Here is a 26,166-nt window from a genome sequence, read left to right as displayed (position 1 = left end):
CGGAAATACAAACGAATTCGTTTCCATGACCATCTGGAATCGAAACGAATTACGGCTGCAATCCAAAAGGAAACCGACGGAAATCCAAAAGAATTCCGACGGAATCCACACGCATTCCGACGGAAATCCAAACATATTCCGACGCGAATCAAAACAGATTTTAAGTGGCATTCAAACGGATTGCGGCTGCACTACAAATCGATTTCAGCTGAAATCCAAACGGTCTCCGACAGGAATCCATACGCGTTTCGAGGGAATCCAAACAAATTCCAACAGGAATCCAAACAGATTTCATTAGGAATTTGAAAGGATTGTTCGGAATTGGATTCCAGCTTCAATACAAACGAATTCCGATTCCAACACCAATCGATTCAAAATTGAATTCCAAGCGCATTTCGACGAGAATCCTAAGGAATTCCAACGGAAATCCAAACAAATTCCGACAAGAATCCAAACGCATTTCTTCGGAAATCAAACGCATTTCGTTGGGAATTCAAACGGATGCCGACAGGAATCCAAACGAATTCGGACGGAAATCCAAAAGAATTCCGATGGAAATCCAAACCAATTCCGACGGGAATTACGAAGGAAATCCAAACGGATTTCAACGGGAATCCAAACGCATTTCGACGGGAATCCAAACGCATTTCGACATGAATCCAAACGTATTTCGACGGGAACCCAACCAAATTTCGACGGGAATCCAAATGAATTCCGACGGAAATACAAACGAATTCGTTTCCATGACCATCTGGAATCGAAACGAATTACGGCTGCAATCCAAAAGGAAACCGACGGAAATCCAAAAGAATTCCGACGGGAATTCAAACGCATTTCGACGGGAATCCAAACGAATTCCGACGGGAATTCAAACGGATTCCATTTGGAATCCAAACGGATTGCATCTGCTATACAAATCGATTCCGGCTGCAATCCAAACGCATTGCGACTGGAATCCAAACGGATTCCGACGGAAATCCAAACGCATCACGATGTGAATCCATAAAAAAAATCCAAACAAATTCCGACAAAATTTCAAACGCATTGCGTCTGCAATACAAATCGATTTCGGCCGCAATCCAAACCGATTCCAGCTGCAATCCAAACGAATTCCGACGAGAATACAAATCCCAAAACAATTTGGGATGCAATCCAAATGCAATACAAATCGATTCCAGATGCAATCCAAAAGCATTTAGATGGGAATCCAAACGGATTGCGACGGAAATCTAAACGCATTTCAACGGGAATCCAATCGGATTTTGATTTCCGGTTGCAATCCGATCCGTTTCTAGCTGCAATCCAAAGACGAGAATCTAAACGGATTTCTATGGAAATCTAAATGAATTCCACCGGGAATTCAAACGGACTGCGGCTGCAATACAAATAGATTCCAGCTGCAATTCAAACGGACTCCGACGGGAATCCAAACGCATTTCGACGGAGATCAAAATGACGGAAATCCAGACGCATTTCGACGAAAATCCAAACGCCTTCCGACTAGAATCCAAACGCAAACGGATTCCGACGGGAATCCAAACGAAGTTCGACGGAAATCCAAACGCATTTTGACGGGAATTCAAACGGATTCCGACGGAAATCCAAACAAATTCCGACGGGAATCCAAACAGATTTCATCTGGAATCCAAACGGATTGCGGCTGCAATACGAATCGATTTTAGCTGCAATCCAGAAGGATTCCGATTACAATACAAATCGATTCCAATTGAAATCCAAATTGAAATCCAATTTTGCGACTTCATCTGAAATCCAAACAGATTGCGGCTGCAATACAAACCGATTCCAGCTGCAATCCAAACGGCTCCGACGGGAATCCAAACGCATTTCGACGGGAATCCAAAAAATCTCGACGGGAATTTAAACGGATTCCATTTGGAATCCAAACGGATTGCGTCTGCTATACAAATCGATTCCGGCTGCAATCCAAACGCATTGCGACTGGAATCCAAACGGATTCCGACGGAAATCCAAACGCATCACGATGGGAATCCATAAAAAAAAAATACAAACGAATTCCGACAAAATTTCAAACGGATTGCGTCTGCAATACAAATCGATTTCGGCCGCAATCCAAACCGATTCCAGCTGCAATCCAAACGAATTCCGACGAGAATACAAATCCCAAAACAATTTGGGATGCAATCCAAATGCAATTCGACGGGAATCCAAGCGGATTGTGGCTGCAACACAAATCGATTTCAGATGCAATCCAAAAGCATTTAGATGGGAATCCAAACGCATTTCAACGGGAATCCAAACGAATTTCGATGGAAATTCAAACAAACTCCGACGGCAATTGTAACGGATTCCATTTGAAATCCAAACGGATTGTGTCTGCAATATAAATCGATTTCGGCCGCAATTCAAACCGATTCCAGCTGCAATCCAAACGAATTCCGACGGAAATACAAATTGATTCTAACCCAAACCGATTTCGGATGCAATCCAAATGCATTTCATCGGGAATCCAAGCAATTTGTGGCTGCAATGCAAATCGATTCTAGTTGGGACGGAAATCCAAACGCATTTCAACGGGAATCTAATCGGATTCTGATTTCGGCTGCAATCCGATCCGATTCCAGCTGCAATCCAAACGGATTCCGGAAGATCGAAACGAATTCCAACAGATATCCAAATGGGTTTTAAAAGGAATTCAAACGGATTCCGGCTGCAATGCAAACCGATTCCTATTGCAATCCGAACAATGCTAACCGATTTTGATGGTAATTCAAACGGATTTCGATTTTCGGCTGCAATTCAAATGAATTCCGATAGACAGGGAATACCTTCGAGGTGGTCGAGGAATTCGTCTACCTCGGATTCTTGCTAACGGCTGACAACAACGTTAGTCGTGAAATACGAAGGCGCATCATCTGTGGAAGTACCTACTACGGGCTCCAGAAGAAACTGCGGTCGAAAAGATTCGCCACCGCACCAAATGCGTCATGTACAAGACGCTTATAAGACCGGTTGTCCTCTACGGACATGAAACATGGACAATGCTCGAGGAGGACTTGCAAGCACTCGGAGTATTCGAGAGACGGGTGCGTAGGACCATCTTTGGCGGTGTGCAAGAAGACGGTGTGTGGCGGCGAAGAATGAACCATGAGCTCGCCCAAATCTACGCCGAACCCAGTATCCAGAAGGTAGCTAAAGCCGGAAGGGTACGATGGGCAGGACATGTTGCAAGAATGCCGGACAGCAACCCTGCAAAGATGGTGTTCGCTTCCGATCCGGCAGGTACGAGACGACGTGGAGCGCAGCGAGCGAGATGGGCAGACCAGGTGCAGAACGACTTGGCGAGCGTGGGGCGTATTCGAGGATGGAGAGATGCGGCCTCGAACCGTACATTGTGGCGTCAAATTGTTGATTCAGTGTTATCTGTTTAGATGTTAACTAAATAAATGAAATGAATGAATCAAATGGATTCCGGCTGCAGTCCAAACGTTTTGCATCGGCTGAAATCCAATTGTATTCCGACAAGAATCCAAACTTGTTCCAGTGGAAATTCAAACGAATTTCGGACGACACCCAAGTGGATTTCGGCGGGAATCCAAACAGACTTTGGCAGGAAACCGAACGGATTCCGGTGGGAACCCAAACAGATTTCGTCGAAAATCCAAACGGACTCCGACGGGAATCTTAACGGATTCCAATGGAAATTCAAACGGATTGCAGTGGAATTCCAAACGAATTCCAATGGGAATCCGAGCGGTTTTCTGCGGGAATCCAATCGGATTCTGGCAAGTTTACAGTGGACATCGTGCAAGTAAGTACAGTGCGTGTGTTAGTCGTCGCAAAGTAGTCAAGATATCGAATCAGTCTTCGAGAAAATACGTTAGACACGCGAAGCTTTTCCGTTTCTGTATTATCATGAATAACGTCGTACAAAAGAACTAATTAGTCGCTTACCAAGACGATTTCCATTAGATTGCCCTCCCAACTAACATACTATTCTTTTCCAGTGCGCTCATGGAGATGCAGAGAATTCCTCGGTCCCTTGTAGCAATAGTGTCGAAGTAATTTCCCTCCTCTTATCCTAATCAACTGTGAGGACGTGGCCGGCATCGTTATTGGTTTTGAACTAAAGAAACTTCGAAGCAAGTCCAGTGAAAATAGCTCTCTAGTCCCGAGAAAACTATTCAATTGGTGAGCTGTGCATTATTCGTTGTTTCTCGGCCAATCAGGACTAGCGACTACGATGTGTACAGTCATTAAAGCTAAGCTAAGGAATCCAATCGAACTCTGGCGGGATTCTTCCATTGGGATTTAATACGGGTTCCGGCGGGAATTTTAAAGAATTTCAATGGTAATCCAAATGTATTCATGTGGGATCCAAACGTATTTCAATGAGAATTGAAACCAGTTGGATACGAATTTCAGAGAAAATCCAGGGGATACCAGATGGATTCCAAGGGGATTGAATTCTGATTCTTTTGGTTATCTAGACGGATACGGTTTTCGAAAGAATTCCAAGAGGATTCCGGACGGAATTCAGATGGATTGCTGGGGAAATCGGATCCATTTGTATCGAATCGAATACATTTGACAGTTTATTTACGTGGTCAGCAAAACTAAGGGTAGATATTCGGTGACTCTAACACGATAATACTTTTATGCCCAGGAAAAGCGGGACGATTTCCAACTCGAACATTTTCTAGACTAGAGCGGGAATCGAACCCATCCACGGTCTGCATAGTCTTGTTTTGAAGTCATGTATCCAACCGCTAGGCTTTGGTTTTTAGAAAATGTCGTAACTACCTTTCTTTTCTGTTTGGCTTCATTTTACCCCAGCTACTAAAAACATCATGATCTAAAAGCACTCATAAACAGTGTGCGGTCAGTGAATTATAAATTAAAGGCAAACCTTTTTTAAATCAAACTCGTGGTCGTCAAATAAATTAACAGTCGTTTTCATAGTGCAAAGTGCATCGACCCAGCATTCGGTAAATTTCGATTCAACAAACCTCAATGCACTCCGGCGGCACCCTTCTGGGAACTCCTTTCTCCACGGTGGCGGACAAATCTCCCATGTTAAACAACAATGTTCGGAATTGGTTTGACCATCGCCACCAATCGACTAAATAGTCCATCCCGACATGATTTATGGCCGCGTTCGATTTTTATCAATTAGGTTCGTATTGGGGTGGGTTCTTGCTGTTTGAAGAATGGGAAACTTTTCAATTTGGCTGCCACATTTTTATCTCAACAATGGCTCCGTGTGTGCAGGGTTTGGTCCTCCGAAGCGCATGCTGTGCTTTATGATTTATGGAAGTTTCCGGCGATGGGCGCCATAAAATTGTGCATTTTCTATTCTCGGGTTGCGACGCGACTTGGACGGCACTTTTACTCAATTGTGGAGATGGGTTGAGTTGAGTTGAGGAAAAAGCATTATAAATCATCCGAACGAACAGCTCCGATTGAGACGAATTGGACTCGGGTCACACCACAATATTTGAACAGTCATCAAACGGGTTCCAAATCTGAAATGCATACAAATGGGCGGAGAATGGGTGAGATTTTGAAAAAAAATTGCGTAACCAGCGTCTTCTTCGGTCATCCTCGTGGATCGATTTTTGAGTGATTTATTTGTGGCGGTCGGAATGTCTACTATCGCTTTCAATTTTCTGGAATGTCTAAAAGCTTGGTAAACAGGTTCCACTTCTATCGCAGTGATTCGTCTGGTCTGGATGAGATTTCATAACCGATCAAATCTTTGTGCAGCCTAATTATAGGGTCGTGAGAAACGTCGGTGAGCAAATAACGGCTTATCACGTTGAGGCACACATTTCCAGCGTCGGGTTTCCGAGGTGTAAACCAGATTTCAAAACTCACTTACATTTGCTTGCTGCTGGGTTGGTTGAGTTGCCATCGGCCTGTGCCGATACCAACTTCTGGTATCTCGCATTTGCACTGTGGCAATAATGGTCCGCTCATGAAATGACAACCGTGGTAGGAATTTCGAGGGGTGGAATTAATTGTTTTTAGATTAGTGGAGTGAGAGCTTGGAGGTCGAATCCAGCACATTATCATATCTACAAACAGTTGCCATGTAAAACGAGAACTAGACAAGATGTCCCAGCGGAGGCAGCTGTCGGTGATGGCTGGAAAGTCAAGTTATCACACCCGCTCTTGGTAACGTCAGGGCTATGTTAATCCGAATCCACTTTTGAGAATCACTTTTCCTATTTACAAAAGTATGCGCTGCTATGCAGAAGCTAATAAAGCTTATCATAAAAAATCAAAACGTTAACCATGTGGACTGGTACCAATGTAACCATCATTTAAAGGAAATTATTACGCTTCTACCTTTTAAAGCCCACTCATTGACAGAAATGATACTCACTTAATACCTAATAAGGCACTCCTTAATTGATATCCTCATGAGCTCTTTAGCTAAACGATTATCCTTCCGCTTCCACACTCAAGACCCAGCCATCGTCCACTTCAAGATCCAACGACTACCGCACCGCAGCTCTCAAGTCCACCGATCGATTTCAATCACGTTAATAACATTATTATAACTGACTCGCTTGCTCTCAAATTGCCTGGGACCGGTCACCCGGCTGCAGCTGACCGCCTCCGTGTCTTCATCTGTCCGGTGTGAGAAATTCTTTTCGCGCTTTGAAAGCTGAAACACGGACGGATTCCTCGGCGTTTGCGTGCGGGTCCGGCTGAAGCACGTCTTCAGAACTTGAAACCCTGCTCATCGGTTCAATATTTGCGTCGTCATCGCGCACTTCAACACTACGGAGGTGGCCCGTGTATGGCAAAAGAACATGAATGGGCGGCGAACGCAGTTTATGTTTTCTTCGGGCAGACAGGCCCCCACATTTTTCACCATTCGACCCTCGTAGGTTCCAAATCCAACTTGGCCACGTGTTTTTATCTCAATTATAGAGTGGAACACTACGGATTGATAGTAGTTCTCGGTTGCATCGTTGGCTGAGGGGGTACGGTTCATAGTATGTATTGTTATACCGATTCGAACGCGTGTTCGTCGCCGCCGGCAGAGCATGATGCTTCTACAAGTGTTTATTTGTTTACAAGAGGAGCAACCAGTCTGATGGATGCGATCTTCTCGGCCAACAGCCATCCACAGCACTTCGGTTTGCCGTTTGGCCAGCTTGAAGTGAGTGTGTTGTTAAACAAATCCGAAAACAAATCCCATTGGACGCGAGAGTATTGTACTTTGAATAGGGGGCCTTTTCCGATGGAGTTTGCAGACAAATACCGTTGAGGGTCGATCTCCCATCCCAGCACAATTGGATATATTGATATTATTACATATTTCAAATTTAGGTGAAAAACGCTAAACAAAAAGATATGAAATAACAAGGAAAGAAATTTTAAATTTTGACCAAAAAACTCAATTACTAGTTGCACCCGCTAAGCTCGAATTAACTTAGTTAAGTTATCAAGCATTGAGGTAACTGTTAAGCATGAGGATTTCTAAAATATCCAAACAATATATTATATTATTATCTAATCGTGTGTGAAAAAGTGTTTTTAATAAACAAAAGGTTGCATGTGAGCCATTCCGAATCACTACAAATATTGCCCATTAATTTGATTATTATAGAATAATCATTTCATTAACATTAAAATAACCACATAATTTCAAATAAGAGAAATCAACAGCAGTTCGATGATTGAAATTTGTTCCATCAACAACGACAGTGCACAATGGTCGGAAAAATACGAAATTTGCCTAAAACTAATTTCAACTCGTTTTTTCATTAGATTATCTTACCTGGATACCATATACAGGGAATATGGGAGACCGGGGTTGGTTGGCCAAAGGGGCAAGTTGGCCGACTGACTTTTGTGAAGGCACATTTTATGCTCATCATAGTGTACGGATGTAATCTTAGGTATTTTTATTTTTTTCCGTTTTAGCATAGGATGAAGATTTTTGCTATTTTGGCGCTAGTGAGTAAAATTATGTTATGATAAAGTCATATTTGTAACACAAATCAATATTCATCTAATTTCCAAAAACGTAGTGCGCTGGAGAAGGTGTATAAAATCCTACAAAAAGGTGTATATATTTGCAGGGAACTTCACTTTTGTGATTACGAATTATGATTGTTATCAAAAACATCGAGGGGGGTAGGTTTGCCGAATTTTGTCTTGGCAGTTTGGCCGAGTTGAAAATTTAGTAAATATCAATCGATACAAATTTTTACTGATTTCCCAATAAAAGCAACATTGAAGGAAGAGAAAACGCCCAAGAGAATGATATCAAAAGGTAAGTATACTCTGGCAGACAGGGCTGGTAGCGATGAATGCCGTTCAAAATAGCGACTTAGTGATCAACGATGAGTGTTTTTGGTCACTTGACCAAATAGTTATTTTCAGTTGCAGAAAAAGTGACCGAATTGTGGCTTTTGAATGCAGTTAATAATCAGATACTATCGAGCTACAAGTTGCATTATCATCGTTACGGTTTAATGCGTAGAATGGAAACTAGTGATACTCAAGTTCTTCTTGTGTAATCCTTATCACAGAGAAACAGACGTCTTACTCAACGCAAATATTCTATCGTTCACCTTTTTAACGGTGAATTCAATTTTTGAAGGTGGTCAATCAACCACCGATGGCGCTTCCATCGTTTTGGTTATGTTTAACGGGTTCAACGTTTCTACACTACCGCCATCTGATTGCCGCTTGTCCACACACAGTACATTTAACATTGGGCGAAAATGTTTCAGTGACGATGATTTTAGTAGCATTTTATTCTAAGTGAGACGTCTGTTTATCTGTGTCCTTATCTTGAATGCTATCTAAAATCACGATGGAATAGGGGGAAAGACGGCTTTGGCAGGTTTTGTTCTATTATTGGCAGGGCGGCTTTTGTCGACCAATTTTTATGAAATTTGGCCACAATATTCTTTGATATGCAAAGAATGTTTAGGCTAAATTTGAGCATAGTCAGCCATAAAAAAATCCAGCCAATAATAGAACAAAATCTGCCAAAGCCGTCATTCCCCCTAGGTCAGCGGTTCTCAACCTGGGGTACATGTATGGGGGTACCTTCGCTGGCCCTAGGGGGTACCTAGGACAAAAATGCGTAATGGCGGACGTATTACTATTCCAATCAAAACTCATTGGTACAGTTTTGATAATTGTGTATTTTTATTTCAAAAGATTATATTGCACATAATATGCAATGCTATCAATAAATTACAATTGGATTCTGCCTTCTACAACCAGCACAATGTATGAAAGGCTGCGGATCAAAAGATCGAACGTGTAAAACGTCGAATGAACAAAATGATTTTTTTTTTCACTAGTGCTCGATTGCTTCGTTGCAAGAGGATTAGAAGCACCCTTCTACGCATCTCGGAAGCCTTCTTACAAGCAGCTCGAAGGCCTCCTTTCAAGAGGCTCGGAAGCCTCCTGAGCACTTCAGAAGCCTCCTTTCAAGTGGATAGGTTGCCTCCTTTCAAGAGGCTCGTAAGTTTCCTTTCAAGAGGCTCGTAAGCTTCCTTTCAAGAGGCTCGTAAACCTCCTTTTAAGAGGCTCGGAAGCCTCCTTTTAAGAGCATTGGAAGCCTCCTTTCAAGGGGCTCTGAAGCCTCCTTTTAAGAAACTCGGAAGCCTTCTTTCAAGAGGCTTGGAAGTCTACTTTCAAGTGGTTCGGAAGCCTCCTTTCAAGAGGCTCAAAGGCCTCCTTCCAAGAGGTTCGGAAGGCTCCCTTCAAGAGACTCAAAAGCATCCTTTCAAGAGGCTCAAAAGCCTCCTTCTAAAATACTCGGAAGCGTCATTTCAAGAGGCTCGAAATCCTTCTTTCAAGGGGCTCGGAAGCCTCCTTTCAAGAGACTCGGAATCCTCCTTCCAAGAAGCTCAAAAGCCTTCTTTTCTAGAGGCTCAAAAGCCTCCTTTTAAGTGGTTCAAAAACCTCCTTCCGGGCTCAGAAGCGTCCTTGCAAGTGGCTCAAAAGTTCCCTTCCAAGAGGCTCAGAAGGCTCCTTTCAAGTGGCTCGAAATCCTTCTTTCAAGAGGCTCGGAAGCCTGCTTTCAAGTAACTCAAAAGCCTTCTTTTCTAGAGGCTCAAAAACCTCCTTTTCTAGAGGCTCAAAAGCCTGCTTTCAAGAGGCTCAGAAGCTTCCTTTCAAGATCCTTTCATGAGGCTCGGAAGCCTTCTTTCAAGAGGCTCGGAAGCCCCCTTTCAAGAGGCTCAGAAGCCTCCTTTAAAGAGGCTCGGAAGGCTCCTTTCGTGAGGCTCGGAAGTCTCCATTCAAGAGGTTAGGTTGCCTCCTTTCAAAAGGCTCGTAAGCCTCCTTTCAAGAGGCTCGGAAGTTTCTTTTCAAGTGGTTCGGAAGCCTCCTTTCAAGAGGCTCGGAATTCTTCTTTTAAGAGGCTTGGAAGCGTCCTTTTAAGATGCAAAGGAAGACTCCTTTTGAGTGGCTCGAAATCCGCCTTCAAGAGGCTCGGAAGCCTCACTACAAGAGGCTCAAAAGCCTCTAATTAAGAGGCGCGGAAGCCTACTTTGAAGGAATTCAAAAGCTGAAAGGAGCTTTCTTTCAAAAGGCTCGGAATTATTCTTCAAGAGGATTGGAAGCATTATTTCGAGAGGGGGTACCTCAACTAATGCAAAAATTCGAAGGAGTACCTCTCAAGAAAAAGGTTGAGAAACGCTGACTCAGGACATCCTAAGACAGCTTCTTATCGCTTGCGCTCCACGTTTCAGCACCAAGATCAGTTTCCTAACCTCGGTGTGTCTGTCGTACACTTCCAGTGGCGAAAGTTTTTCGGTTGCCCGCAGGACTTGTTAATTTTCACCGGTCTCCAGTTCTTTGCGAGTCGAGATGCGTTCGTTTTCCGCTTTACCCTACTAACCAGCTACCAGGGATATTCGGTCCCTTGTGCCGATGGCAGCGACCGGCTCTCATGACCTAGCGCCTTGCGTCTTGTTGGAGCCTTTCACTTTTTTGGGCCGACTAATCGCCTGCTAGGGTCGACGCCCTTCAGGCTCCACTGCACCCCAGTCTGCTCCGTCCAGGCGACGCCACAGTGGGGGAAAATCAGACCCAAAAAGGTACCTATTGATTGCAGCTACTTGCTGTGCCGGAAAAATACCTTCCCCAAAGGCAAAACCCCCTTTCCAAATAAGGTTTGGCGAGATCTCCTTCCAGAGGGGCAGAGATCGAAGTGACAGAGACTGCAACTAGCAGCATCAGAGTCTCCCCAGTAGTGATGAGGGATAGCCCTATTAGCACGCTTGGCGTGCCACTACCCGGAATGTGCTTGGTCATCGTGCAACTCGATAACTTTATCGAGTTCGCGAGCGTAAGGCCAAACATCAGCCGACAAAGGTGTCAAAACCAAGGCCTTCTCTTTCCTTGATGATGCTGTTAGGCTAAAAGGCTTAAGCAGCAACCCGGCGAAGGCGTTCAAAGCATCGCCAAACGTCGCACAGTGGGGAAAATCCGACCCATGCTGCGCCGGAAAAATACCTTTCCTAAAGGCAAAATCCACGATAAATCGAATGGTGCTTTTTTCATTAGCCGGAAATTATGGGAACTTTACCACCACTATAGCTACGGCTGTATCGAAAGAAGATTTTTTAGAAGAATTACTCATCGCTGGAGTACACGCCTTTATGATCCCATGGATATCTATGCATGCCTAACGGGAGGTCATACGGGGGTTGACTCTTTCGTGTTCAGTGCCAGTTCAGCTCAAGTCACGAAAAAGCATCTGAATCCCATAACGCAAACTGGGTGGTAGAATTGGACAGCGTGCTACAAGGCGCGCCACGGTTTTAAGGGACGGAAGACAGCCTAGCCATTAGCCCACTCGCCGTTTCGAGTTAGTGTTACCCGGCTAAATCACTCAAGTACCGCAAAGGTGAACTTCCATTCATACGATGGACCATCCTGACAAAAACATCGTAGCTAGGTATAATTTTCGCACAAAGGTAGCAAATTAATCATCCCATATGTTCCCCTGAAAAAAAAATTCGACCAACATTTTGCGAGACGGAAAATGGATCAACACTTGATTGTTCGAGCCAATGCAGCACATAATAGGTAGGGACACGGCAGGTATTTTCGTCCATCGTCATAGGGGCCAAAACCATCGAAAGGAACGTCCTTTTGTTAGAATTCCACTATAGCAGAACCTATCTCCTGAGCTTACGATTTGACACGGATGAGTTTGTCAAAAAAGTTTCTCTTTTAGTGGTTTTCGAGACTATGACGAACAGACGAAAATACCTGCTTTAACCCTATATGAAGTGGTCATTGAATCCGAAAAGACGTGCCATCAAGTTCCTGCTTCGAAGAGTTCGAGATCATTGCTGCGAATTAGTAATACCGCTCGAATGATTTGGTACCGCATCAAAACTAAAGCTCCAAAAGCAGTCTCTCCGATGTCAAGTTCCTCGTCGTCTGATTTCGCTGATATTTCCAAAGCAAGATCCTTTTTAACTTCCTTTACATTCCTCGCACGTTGTATTTCTGTCGTACTTACTACAACCATTTTGCACCTTCTCTAGCCACAAATCTGAAGCGCTCCGACAAAAATCTTTTTTAAACGTTTCTGGCGAAGAATCAATACCACCATGCAGAATTAGACGTCGGACTCCTTTGCACCCCGCACCAAGTCCACACACATTTACTGGAATGTTTAGTAACAGTATCTCTATCCCGTACCTCGTCATGATCAAAATTGCCATTCGTACTACAGACGCAGATAATTAATATGCGTTTAACATTTAGGATGAGTGGCAAATTGAGAAAATGTCAATCTGTAAAAACAGGATCCAGTGTATACACTCCCGGCCAAAAGTTTGGGTTCACCCTCAAAAAAATATAGACAAAAGTTTTTGGCCGTATTTTCGCCATCTAACATCCAATTCCGGGTATTGTTAGCTCAATACAAATAATATAAGTAGATCTTGCATCGTAGTTATTTTAATCTATTTTTTTAGTTATTTTGTACGATGCTAGATCTTCTCATATTCTTTGTATCGAGCGAACAATACCAGAAATCGGATACAAGACGGCGAAAATACGGCCAAATATTTTTGCTTATATTTTTCGAGGGTGAACCCAAACTTTTGACCAGGAGTGTATGTATTATTAATTCACATTAAAAACTATATGAAAATAACGTAAAAAATATTAAATACCCACCAGGGACCCGATTGAAGCGATTTGAATAGGAAGAGTGAAATCGCCAAATTCCTATTGTTAACATCTCGTGGATAAAGGGCGAACTCTTCTCCCCATCTATTGGGTCAATTTGGGAAACGAGGGCTAGGTTATATTATTGTATGTACTAACTTTCTTCTGGAAGGATATTCTCTTTTCATCCCGTGGATTCGCATAAGTGGCTCTGATGAAATACAAACAATAATATAATCATGATCAAATCGTTTGCCTTAAAAATGTCATTTTTGCACTTATCCTTATTTTTACTCGCAACAAGTAGCATTCGACGTATAATCCTGTCCCATTGTTTCCTATTGAAAAATTGACTCGGACTCGGAAGTTATGGCCAAAATAATATTAGTTTTCCTCGTATACTACACACTAAGTTTTTCTATTTCTAGCTCGGCAAAATTGGGCACTGCCGTAGCTCAGTAAATTTGAAAACTGATTTTCGGCAGAAAATTTCGTTTTTTCCTGATTTTCAGTAAAATATTTACCGTACCTCAGCAACCGAAACGTCACTTTTGCTGAGATTTCGGCAAAAATCATGTTTGTAGGGACAGGCTTGTAAAATGTCATCTGCATGTCATTTGACTAATTTGTTCATAACTTTCTTCAGAAGCCAAATTTACTTCATAATTTAAGATGTACTCATAACGCTTGAGTAGGGCTATATTTTTGTCCAAGGGTACATTACTCTAAATATAACATCTGCGGCTGGAAAGTGAAAACTCTCCAAAATGTCACGTGTCATTTGACATAATGTCATTTGAATGACATTTTGCCTCCCACGCCCCAGATTACATATTTACAGCAATGTCTTGTTAGACAAAGTTGTAGGCACATTTAAGCGCTATAAGTTCGCCATACCTCAGGAAGTGATAGCTAACTTCTGAAAAAAGTTCTGAGAAAATTATACAAACGAATGCAAATGACATTTTACAACACTGTGTAGGGATGTGTGAAGATTGTTCGCACCAAACAAAAACTTTTTATAGTAGGCCCGGAGACCCATAGTGTTGAATACCAAACGACTTAGCTCGACGGTACGAGATGATGTCTGTCTGTGCGTATGTATGTGTGTGTGCGTAAAAACACACTTTTTTGGCCCTTATCCATAGTCGATTTGTTGGAAAAATGGTCAAAATACTATTTTTTGTACGCACGAGAAAGGAACCATCGCCGGTAGGTAGATTAATCAAGGTTTTCTTTACCACTTATTCCACTAGTGGTGAGAATTACTGATAACAATGAATTATTTTTAAATTTTCGCTTTGACGGCGCACAGATCTATCTGGAGGACGGCAAGATGTTGCCACCACCCACTTACCGGGACCAGGCCTAGGCATACAGATTATTCAGTTACCAGGCCGTATCAATGACAACCGAAGCTGTTTGTAATACCGTGGAGTGGGTTGAACCAAAGACGGTTGCGCTTGAGCTGCCAGTCCGGTGTAGGTACGTGTACTCTGGTTGCGTTTAGTCTTGACTGCAAGTGAACTTGTTTTTCCACTTGTGTGTTGCGCACTGACCGCAGTGCGGACAGGTCTGTCAACGGTAATTACTGTCACGATAAAGTTCTTTTTGACAAATGTAGGGACATTCAGAAAAACAAATGATGGTCGTCTGGAAGGCGCGCGATTTCTACAGTAGAAAATGATTTCCTCCGAAATATAAATGCTTATGTTTCAAAAGAAAACTATCCAAGTCAAATCATTAAACATAAAACGCAAACGTTAAGCTCAAATTAATAATGTGAAGGCGAAACGTCAAAACTTTCTTCGATAATATATTTCTATAGGAACAGGCGTTTGGACCGGATAATTCCTTAAGTCACTACTAACACCTTTTTGCCTTTCTCGTACAACAAAGTTGAACCGAAAGGCTATCATTTCACTCCAAAATCGAACTTTTTATAGAAGTCTCGGAGACCCATAATGTTTATATCAATCGACTCAGCTCGTCGATCTGAACAAATGTCTGTCTGTCCGTGTGTATGTGTGTGTGTGTGTGCACACGAAAACCGAAAAATATTAGCCACTTTTTCATATAGTAATACATAATCGATTTTCTCGCAACAAGTTGCATTCGACAGGGGACAAAGCCTTGTTGATCACTATTGAATTTGATAACGATCGACCATTGCGTTTAAAAGTTATTAAGAAAATGGAATCGAACTATATAAGCGTCATATAAGGTTGGTGTCTTGGCTAAATGCGAGAAAGGCAGTATCACCACTCGGTGAATTAAGTTAGGTTTTTTCGGCGAGACCCTTGCGTTTTACAAATTCATTATACATACATTCCACTAATCATCGAGATTATACAAAGATTGACACACCGACTAACTGGCCAAATGACCGGCTGACATGACGTGTCAAATTTGATTTCTGATTGTATTTTTGGTATCCGATGTCTAACAGTTGGATATGTTCGAAAATCTACGCATGGGTAATATTATGATTTTTGATCGCGATTGCAATGGAACGATAAACAAATTCGCGATTTGAAGAATTTCACTACCTACTTATACTTTGTCTTAACAGGTATACGCATTATGCTCTTTTGTGTCAAGCACATTCTCATTAATGTCATGTAATTATTCATCTGGGAGAGGAATCCAGGATTCGCATCTATCTAATTGAAGAATGGTCTGATTTGTAACCGCGCAATTTATCGCTGACTTACGGAAGGCTCCTAGCTTTCGGGAGATTTGGAAGAAACGAGAAACTGACTAAAAATAAAAATGAATCAGGCAAGTAGTATGCAGTAGCGCAGTCTATACTAATTGTGCACTTCCACAACGAGGAAATGCCACAACAAAAGGCTGTTTTACCCTACCACTTTCTCCGTAGATTTGATTCAGCTTTGTGGGATAAACTAACGATTAACCCTAATCCATCGCAATCATTTTTCAAAGACACAAAGCCACAGCGAAATGAGAATTCCCAACCTGTCGACGGCCTAAAGACCGACTTTGTGTGTGTTGATCGCGGCTTGTCAAAAGTGTGACGAGTCCAGAGATACGGGCGCTGCTATCCGACCGACCGACCGTCCGACAAGTGCGTGAGAACTTTATCGGGCTTTGAATGGCGCGCTGCCATGCCGCCGACTTAGTGTTCTCCTGTCAACGGCTGTCCAGAAAGATAAAAAGAAACCCTGCATCGAGAACGAAAATGCAATATTTTTTAGCACAACGAGAGTTCGGATAGACAGGCGATGCCGTCGACAGGTTAATGGGCCCAGACGTCATCAAGCACAATCCATGCTGTCAAATAGTGAATTTAGTTTTAACGCAACCGGAAAATAATGTATGCTTCGTTGCTACCCAAGAGAAGATCCATTAATTACGTAACGCAAAAATTGGCCATTTTCAACCCCCTCCCCCCTAGGTCACACTTTTTATATGAAGCTACTTAAATTTTTGTATTTGTTGTCACACTTTGGGCAACTCCCCCTCCCCCCTCTGAGCGTTACGTAATTTATGGATGCTCCCCAATGAGAGTGAAATTGAATGAAGTTATCAACAGTTCAAATATTTAAAATATCGAATAGTAATGGGGTCGCCAGCAGCCTTGCGAGCAAAGGCGTAGGATTACCAAACCGGAGATGGCGAGTTCGATTCTAGGTCCGGTCTAGGATATTTTCGGGTTGGAAGCTTCCTTGACTCCCTGGGCATAGTGTATTCATTGCGCTTGCCACACAAGAAACATACTCATGCAATATGGGTATAGAAAAACTTTCAATAAATAACTGAATAAATGCTAATAGAATACTAAGTTGAAACGCAGGCCAAGTTTCAGAAGAAATAATCGAGAATTCTATACCCAAGGAATGTTCTACAGAGTGAGCTTCATACACCAATAACCGGAATGCACGATTGACGTCCACATTATGCAGTTACGAAAAACCAATCATATGGATGTTTGTTGTGCCCAACAATGCTGAATTGCATGTGACCGACAAGACACTGTAGTCCGCTCTTTGCTAATTGGAACGATCAACACGAAAACTTTACGAAAGCAGCTGTTTTGATTTCGCTGTTGGTGCTGCTAAAGGTTTCTGTGGGTTTTTATCAGCTGAAGCAACCTGTTTCAAATCATTAGGTTGCATTCCTAATACATTGATTTGCAGCAGTACAAAAAATAGTTGGAAAAAACGTATATGCTAAGGAGAATATACAACGCGGAATAAAGTCGAAATAATAAAAAAATATTTTTTTGGTTATGTATCTACTTTAAGGTAATGTTTCCTCTACTTAGTTATATAACAAAACATTGCTGTTTTCCCTTTTGTGATGGAAAGGAAAAAACTGTTTTAATCATGTTCTTAAAAGGAAATAAATGTGGAGTTTTAAAATAAGGAAATACTATTCAAATATGACTCACTTCCCTTCTTGAAATCTAACCAACACAATATTATTGTATCCCCAGGCACCGTCAAAACAAATTCGAAAGATCAAAACACAAATCGTTCTACTTACTGAAATCGCTCTGATCGTCGTGCGTCCCATTGACGGTCCCGTCGGCCAGCAGCTGCAGGTATCGATTTTTGATGTAGAGCTGAATCTTGCGGTTCGCGCCAGTAATGTGCGACAGATTTGCCGATCGTTCGTTGCGTTCTAGATTGGACGAATCACCGCCGCCGGCCGATCCATTGCGGTGGTGTTGCTGCTGCTGGTGATGGTGGTGGCGTCCCGCACCCCGTCCCCGCCCACCGCTGCCAGGTGCCATTAGGGTTCCATTACCGCTCAGATGGTGCTGGTGCCGATGGTGATGGGGCGGAGAGGCACTCCGGCCGACCCTCGACAGAACTGGCCCCGAGTGGTCCGATCGGTGGCCATCCTCGTCGGGGGAGATGTCGGAGATGAACGCAGCGGCGGGATTGAATACTGATTGATTGACGGCGTTTTGGTCGTCGCCGCGGTCGTCGACCTCGTTTCGAATAGGCAGCACCGCAGGTTGGTGATCATCTGTGCTGCGAACTTGTGGAATCGCCGCCGACGATGACGATGCCAGCGGAGGGAACATTCTGTGCGACAGAATGCTGTAAATGGTAGGATTGTGCGTTATCTGCTGTTGTGGTGGCTCCGCGTGATAACGAGCGTCGAGCATCCTCGTTTCGGCGTTGGGGCTGCCGGTTGAGGCGTCATCGTCAGCGTTGTTATCTAACTTCACTCGTTGCACGGGAGTAGAGTCAGCGGTTTGTTGTAGATTTGATTTATTTTTATCGATTGAGCTCTCAATTGAATAACCGGCGGTGTTATTTTCAGGCCGTCGTAAATTTAGTGTTGTTCGGTTTTGGCTGCTGCTTGAGTTCGCAGTTCTAACACGGCTGCCGACGGTCTGAGTCGAGTTGTGGTGCAGTTCGCTTCCTCCGGTGTCACCACCATCCTCGTAGTTCCCCACCAGGAGTACGTTCATGAAGCGACTGAGTTCGCTCACTTTGCGGCTCTTGTTGGCACTTGTCTGATGCTGGATGGGGCTGGCAATGGAAACCGCTGGCACCGGGTCCGAGGGGAGGTCTATCTCCGGAACGGTTGGCATCACGGCTGGCAGTGGTTTCGGCATCGTCGCACAACACGGAGGCCATATCAAAATGACCAGCAGGAGGGCTCCCAGCAGGGCCAGGGCCCTCCGTCGAAGTCTTCCACTGATCATCAACAAATGTACACTCGTCGACGCCTATCTTAGAAAACTAACAATGCGGTCTTCTTCGCGGAAAAAATAATATTTCAATCAAAACTTTCCCCCCTTCGTCAGTTGCTTTCAGGTTACCATCAACCCACAATGCTGATGTCGATCGGGAAGCACTTGGTTTTCACGCTTGCGATTGTACGGCAGATACGTCCCCAGTCGTTGACCGCCCATTGCTCTCGCTCACTCAGAATTCAACCCTTCGCCCAACTCCCCGGCCGTACCCGTCTTCCGTTAGAACTTTTTTTTTATTCTGTTACCCGACTGACACGAATTCTACACACTTCCGATTGGGACCGTGCAACGCCATGCACTGGGTTTTCGCTTTCTTGTCGCCCATCACCTACTGACACTGACACGAGGCAACAACATTCCGCCGTCAAATCGAGGGCCCCACTAGATTGAGAATTTTCTTCTGTTTCCCGCTGGCCCCCGTATGTACAATCGCTTCTGGTTTGAGTAAAATCTGGGCACGGGAAAGTTGGGGGCACTCACTCACCGAGGAGCACGCACTTCAAACTAGAATTCGATTTTGAGTGTGATGTGTCGTCGTCTGCTGTCTGCACGAGTTTCTGGAAATAAATCAAAGAGAAAAAGTGGGGAAAGTTAGATTTCAATCGGTTGTATTACTGCATAACAGTACATATCGTTTAAATCTAAGCAAATATGGTTCTGCAGTTCTGCACGTAAGAAAAAATAAGAGTTTTAACGTCGAGGTTGCTTTGTATGTACAAGGATTGTTTTTAGTTGAGTATAGACTTCGGATTTTATGAAATACATTGAATTAACCTTATTCTAAAAGGCCACAACTAATTAGAAAAAAAATCAGGGTGGTATTCGAAAAGTTCTGGGGATTAATGAAGGCCGAAGAATTAGTGAAATTGATCCGCGTTGAAAGCATCCCCAGTACAATATATTTATGAGATCAAACTTTCTGAAACTTAACATGATTTCCTACTAATTATTAAAAAAGACTGACAAATAATGGCGGCTTCATCTATAATTGACAAGAATTTTATTCGATCGTTTCATATGAAATAGTTCTAATCCTTTAATTTCAATTGAATTTCAATTAGATTTTCTTTCATCAATATCCATTGCTTAGTTTAAGAGAATGTTCAATTGTCTTGGTGTGTTCAAAGTAGCGTAAACTTTGCCCTCACATTAAGAAAGTGAAAGGGACTGAAATGATTCAATCAATCCATTTCGCTTCCAAGTATGTAAGCGATGACAATTTCAATTGCAACAGTCGAAAACTTGTAATATCAACATTTAAGGTGGTTTGATTATATGAGAGCGAGATTGTTAAAATTTAGATTTAAATAGTCTTATAATTTTGAAGTAAATTAATCAGGATTTAACTGAACATAGTTGTCAATTGATTATTCAAAGCTGGTAAGCGACAGCACGAAAATTATTGGGACTGTAGTACTGACAGTTCAAAACACAGGGAGAATGTCGTACAGCAGCGGCTCTCAACCTGGGGTACATGGTTAAGAGCTTACTTTCAAGAGGTTCGGAAGCCTCCTTTCTAGAAGCTTGGAAGACACTTTTTATGAGGCTCGAGGCTGTCAAGAGGATCAGAAGCCACCTTTCAAGATGCTTGAAACCCTCCCTTCAAAAGAGTCGGAATCCCTTCAAAAGGTTTGGAATTCTTCTTTCAAGGACCTCGGAAGACTCCTTTCAAGAGGCTTCGAAGCCTCTTTATTTCATGAGCCTCGAAAGCTTCCTGTCAAGAGACTCGGAAGCTTCCCTTCAAATGGTTTGGAGCTTGAAAACCTCTTTCAAGATTCTCGGAAGCGTCCTACCACGATGCTGAAAAGACTTCTTTGGCGAGGTTTGAAAGCCTCCCTTTAAGAAGAAGCCTGCTTTCAAGAGGCTCAAAAACGTCCTTTCAAAATTCTCATGTGGGAACTTCCACAAATTACGTAACGCTTAGATGGGGGAGGGAGGGTTGGTCAAAGTGTGACGATCCATACAAAATTTTCAGATGTTTCATACAAAAAGTGTGACATAGACGGGAGGGGGTAGAAAATGCTCAATTTTCGCGTTACGTAATTAATGGATCCTTCCTGTCTACTTTGAAGATGCTCAGAAGCTTGTTTCAAGAGGCTCGGAAGCCTCCTTTCAAGATGCTCGGATGCTCCGAAGTTTACTTTCAAGAGGCTCGAAAGCCTTCACATGTCCTCAAAGACTTATAGGAAGCTTAATGAAACTAAATTTGAATTGCAAAGTTTCACGGAATAACAAACATTTCAATCAACTTTATGGAGAGCAATACTACCCAAAATCGCAAATTTATCTCATATATGAATAGAAAATCCGGCAAAGATGGGACTGATATGCGATCATATGCAGCATATATCTCGTTAGTTTTCAGTTCAATTTTTTATACATCTCATAAGTTATTGTGTAAAGTGTAATGAAATTAACGGAAAGAAGGAAATGAGAAGTGAGACGTCTCACTTCTCACTTTTCACATCCCAGTTCTCACTTCTCATATTTCACATCGTTTCATTTTTCACTTCTTACTTCTCATATCTCACTTCTCACCGTGAGAAGTGAGAAGTAAGAATTGAGAAATGAGGTATGAAACGTCTAAATTTTTTTTCGACCAAACAGCGCTTAATCTAAAATGGCCTATGCCAAACGACCTGCTTGGTCAAGTATTATTCTTGGTTATATTATTTGTCCGACTGGCTCTTCCTGCCAAAAGACCACTTCGGTCAAACGGTCAAATGACCAATTCGAGGCCAAATTAACTGTTCGGCAGACATTTATGGTCAAAAGATATTTTCGGCCATATGTCCTTTTCGCTTAAATGACATTGTCGGCCAAAATGACTCTAGGTCTGACGGGTTTCGGCTAAATGGCTTATTCGGCCAAACGTGATTTTCAACCGAACAGCTTTTGGAGAAATGGCTTTGCACTGAATCATTTTCGGTCCTTATACATAATATAATGTAGTTTGTATTCAGCTACAAAATTGTAGAAAAATACTTCGACTATACCTCTGATGTAGTCTACTATTTGTAGTACATCTTCATTTTAAATTATAAAAATATTAAATTGTAAAAGATTTTGATAGCTCTTGATAGTATCACTATTCTGCCGTAATCTGGAAAAGTTAAGTGAACGGCATGTTCCAAAAAAAAAAGAAGTTTTAACTAGTAGTACCCACCAAGCTCGAGCTTTAATAAGTCACGTTTTTGCTCTTTTTGGATCACATCGTGAACAATTCTCCGCCCATAGATTTAAGTTATTTGTAGGAGGATTGAATCAGAGACCGAACTTCTAAGAAATTTCCATCCACTCAAATTACTTTTTCTAAGAAGATTTGCCTTCATTCACAGAAAACAATTTCACAGAAAATTTATATTCAACCTAGTGATGGGCAAAATGGTTCAATTTAATGAGCGGCTCTGAGCCAAGCGTTCACTTGAATGAGCCGACTCATTTGAACGGCTCGTTGACTCATTACGATTTTTGTGGATGAAGCATAAAATCAAAGTGTTTTATGATATGGGGTCATTCAAAAATGACGTCACATGCTTAGGGGGGGAGGGGGTCTAAGATTTTGCGACAGCACATATACCGTGGATAATCAAATTTCGGACACACTCAAACTTCGGACGCTTCAATTCGTATGGGAAATTTTCTGAAATATTTCATCGAAATGTTTCATCAAGCTGGACCGGAAGGACTTATAGTTTTAGCTTATTTTAGTATAGTAACATTATAATAAGACTTGTTAAAACAATACGATGAAAAGATCAAAAGACAGTCTGAGCTGTCAGTGAGAATTGTTTTCAATTATTTTTCCCGGTACTGTATAATCGGGTGTCCGAATTTTAAATCTTTGTGCCCGAAATATGAATACAACCCGTCGATGACCGAAATTTGAATCGAACACAAGCCGGACATTTTTATAAATTGCAAATATTATTCGCAATATATTGCTCATATTAAATACATAGTTCAAAGATGAATACTATACTTAGTGATTGCAATGGTGATTTGAACGTTGTGATTCGATATGTGAGTAAACAGGATGATTGTATATCAGAAAGTGCTTAAGCGTCCGAAGTTTGAGTTTGCACGGTACTAGGTATATTAAACAGCTAAATCCTTGTACCTTCAGAATCAGTAAACTGAGAGAAGTTATATGCTCTTTGCTCTCCAATTTCACTGGGGTATTTTTTTTGTTCTTCACATCATAACATCGAAACGCTCATCCTCGACAAGTGAGTTTCAGCAAATTTTTCGTCAACTTCAATAACTGCATTAATCGATGAATCATTTAAATGTAGAATCTTGCTGAGCTACTCATCAATCATTCGCTGCTATCAATGCACGTAAATTCTATGACTGCCGCTATTTTTAATTTTTGAATTATCTACAAATTTCCATATCGCCTAATCAAGCCTGTAAGCAGTTCATAACAAAGTTTCTTGATGATTACCGGCGTAAATGTAGCATCACACCACGGGAATCTTGCCCTTGAAATTCCTGCATATTTTCAAAACGGCAGGATGGAAACTTTTGATAGGGTTCTGACACAGAGAATCGATATTCCGGCCTGTATTTTTACATGGGAGACAAAACTGTTCCGGAAAGTTTACCCGAGGTGTAATGTTCCCTTAACGTACATGAAAGCATTACAGTATTGTCTTTAATCTTACTTGTACGTTAATATTTTCGAGCTACAGTTACAGATGTCAAACAATCAGATCATGGATCCCAAATGTGAGGGAATAGATGCTCTTAAATGAACGGACACTTAAGTTAGCCACCCATGTATTCAAAATGGGCAGGATTTCCGACTACGAAAAAAACCGTAAAAAGATTCTCAGGCTTCCACCACCAAACACCAAACATGAACGACTGAACGAGGGAACCAGCTATCGTTATTTTGAGCCATTGATTCATTTTAACAGCGACCGTTTATTTTAGAGCCGCGGCTCAAAATTATAGAGCTCGTGAGCGTTCGCCCATCTCTAATTCAACCTTCCTTCAATTTGTTTTTAAACAATTTTCCGCCAATTACTCTTCCCTCAAAAGTGTCAATAATTTCTATAAGCAATGGTCGTTCTTTAAGGATATTTTTGGATAAGTTATCCCCTAAAGCTTTTCCATAATTTAATGAAAATTTAACAAATAATTCTCGTTAGGATGATGAGTACTTTTTAGAAAATAAAAAAAAACTGCCCATATATTCAGCGCAACTTGGATTGAAAGGATTTATTTCCACTAAGATTGCTTCTCAAAGAATTGTCTCTCCATAGATTTACCATCATTTAATGGAAATTTAATGCATTGTAATCATATTTTCACTATCATTATTATTGCTCGTGTTGGTAATTTTTTATCTAAATTAGAAGTTCATTAACTATATTGTCACTCTCCTTTGATCCATAGATTCAGTACTTACCAATTGTGGGAGCTCAAAACCAATAACTTTTTATTGAATTTACGTTCACTGGAAATGCTTCTCAGATAATAACTTATCTATAATTTCTTCAAGAAGTGAATTATTTCGAATATGTGGTGTCTTTAAATTCGTACGTTATTTATTAACGGAACACAAAAATAATCAGACTCCAGGCGATCGGAAGTACTTAGGAGCAACATTACAGAGTTCTAGTGCCGCTTATTCAGTGCTCTAAACCATAAATCTTTTGAAGAAAAATTTAAAAGTTTGGCGTTTTTAGTGATGCTAAATATTGGGGCGGAAAATTGCTCAAACAACGCATCATAGATTAGCAAAAATCCTCTGTAAAGAAAAATTGATAGAATTGAAACACCTCCCAACCTAATCAGTTATTCAGGGTGGGAAACTCTCGAAAAAGCGCTCTAAATGAGCGAACATTCTACCAGAATAAAATTGATTCTGATTTGTGGCGGCTTTGAACTTGATTGCTTCAAATTATGGGGGCGCAAAGTAATTTAAACATTGTGTCCTAGGTGAGCAAAATCCTCTGGACAAAAATTGAATATTTTGGAGTGTGTTCTAATAGACATTTTTCGGAAAATAGCTTTTAGTGGGCGAAAACTTTTTCAAAATAAAATTTCCATGAAGAAATAAAAATTTTCCAAAAAATTTTTTTTTATTTTTATTTATCGAAAATTGCCATTACGAAATCAGGGTTTGAGCAACAAACAAATATAAAATTTCCACAAATTATGCAATGATGGTGGGCTTCGTGGCCGTGCGGCTAGCGACGTCTAGACGCATGTGATGTGGAGTGTGGGTTCGATTCCCGCCCCGGTTAAGGAGAAAACTTTTCACAAAGCGAAAAGTTCTCCACTGGTCCACTGGGTGTTATATAAATGTCCTGTCCGTTGTCTCATGCTAGATATATAGTGTTCGAAGACAGTGATACTGTCTTTTAAAATTTCTATAAACAATTGAGAATTTTCCACAAAACAAAACAAAAATGCACTTTTAAAAGCAAGAAGATTTTTTCCTGAAGAAATTAAAATGTTCCACTTTAGAAAAATACAAAAAAGCAATAATATTGATACAATTTTCCTTGAACTTTAAACGCTTTTAAAGAAGGGGTCATCAATATAAAAATGCTTTATTGATTTTTTTGTAGAATTTTTTTTTGTGGAGAAAAAATGTTTATTTCGTGGAAAAATTTTGTAATTGCTAATATTGATTTTATTTATGAAAATTTTGTATTTTTTCTGTAGAACATTTTGATTTCCTTATGGAAAAATCTTCTTTTATGATTACAATTATTGCTTTTAAAAGTTCTAATTTATTTTTGTTTTGTGGAAAATTCCTTATTGTTTATGAAAATTTTGCATTCTGGAGTGGAATGATTTCTTTAAGGGAAGCTCCATAAAGTACGTCACGCAAAAATTGGCGATTTTCAATCCCCCCTCTCCTTCCTCCCCCATTCGTCACGCTTTATGTAACAAATCCCTAAAATTCTTGTATGGATCGTCACGCTGCTCAGAACCCACTCTCCCCTAGAGGTGTGACGAATTCTGTGGATGGCCCCTAAAGGCAATTTCCTAATTTTGTGTGAAAAAATCTAATTTTTTAGGGGGAGTTTTTATTTTAACCAAAGAAAAGTGTGTTTTATTTGTGGTGCACTGGAATTTAAAAAAAAAAATCGGTTCTATTGGGGCACTAAAGTACTCAAACGACACAAACATCAAAAAACCCCAGGGCAAGTACATATTGAAAAAATGCGCTTGGTGGGCGGAAATACTTTCAGAAGAAAATTGCATTTGATTCGTAGCGAGTGACTGTGAAACAAATATCTAAAGATCTTACA

General features: G+C 41.4%; 1 protein-coding gene across 2 annotated transcripts in view; it reads right to left on the bottom strand.

The window, feature by feature from the left end:
• The window catches only part of LOC134219950 (uncharacterized), a 63,020-nt gene that overhangs the window by 4,316 nt on the left and 32,538 nt on the right, over positions 1–26,166 (bottom strand). The window contains exon 2 of one of the 2 annotated variants that reach the window (XM_062698854.1): positions 17,665–19,449. In XM_062698854.1, coding sequence (XP_062554838.1) covers positions 17,665–18,841 — 1,177 coding nt within the window. In that variant the 5' untranslated portion in view covers positions 18,842–19,449. Of the gene's footprint in view, positions 1–17,656; positions 19,450–26,166 lie in introns of those variants that run through there. The other variant, XM_062698855.1, reaches the window with a different exon arrangement.

Source organism: Armigeres subalbatus, chromosome 3 (assembly GCF_024139115.2).
Source record: "Armigeres subalbatus isolate Guangzhou_Male chromosome 3, GZ_Asu_2, whole genome shotgun sequence".
Taxonomy (NCBI): Eukaryota; Metazoa; Arthropoda; class Insecta; order Diptera; family Culicidae; genus Armigeres; species Armigeres subalbatus.
Note: the sequence above shows the minus strand (reverse complement) of the source record. Positions and strands in the feature narration are given on the sequence as shown.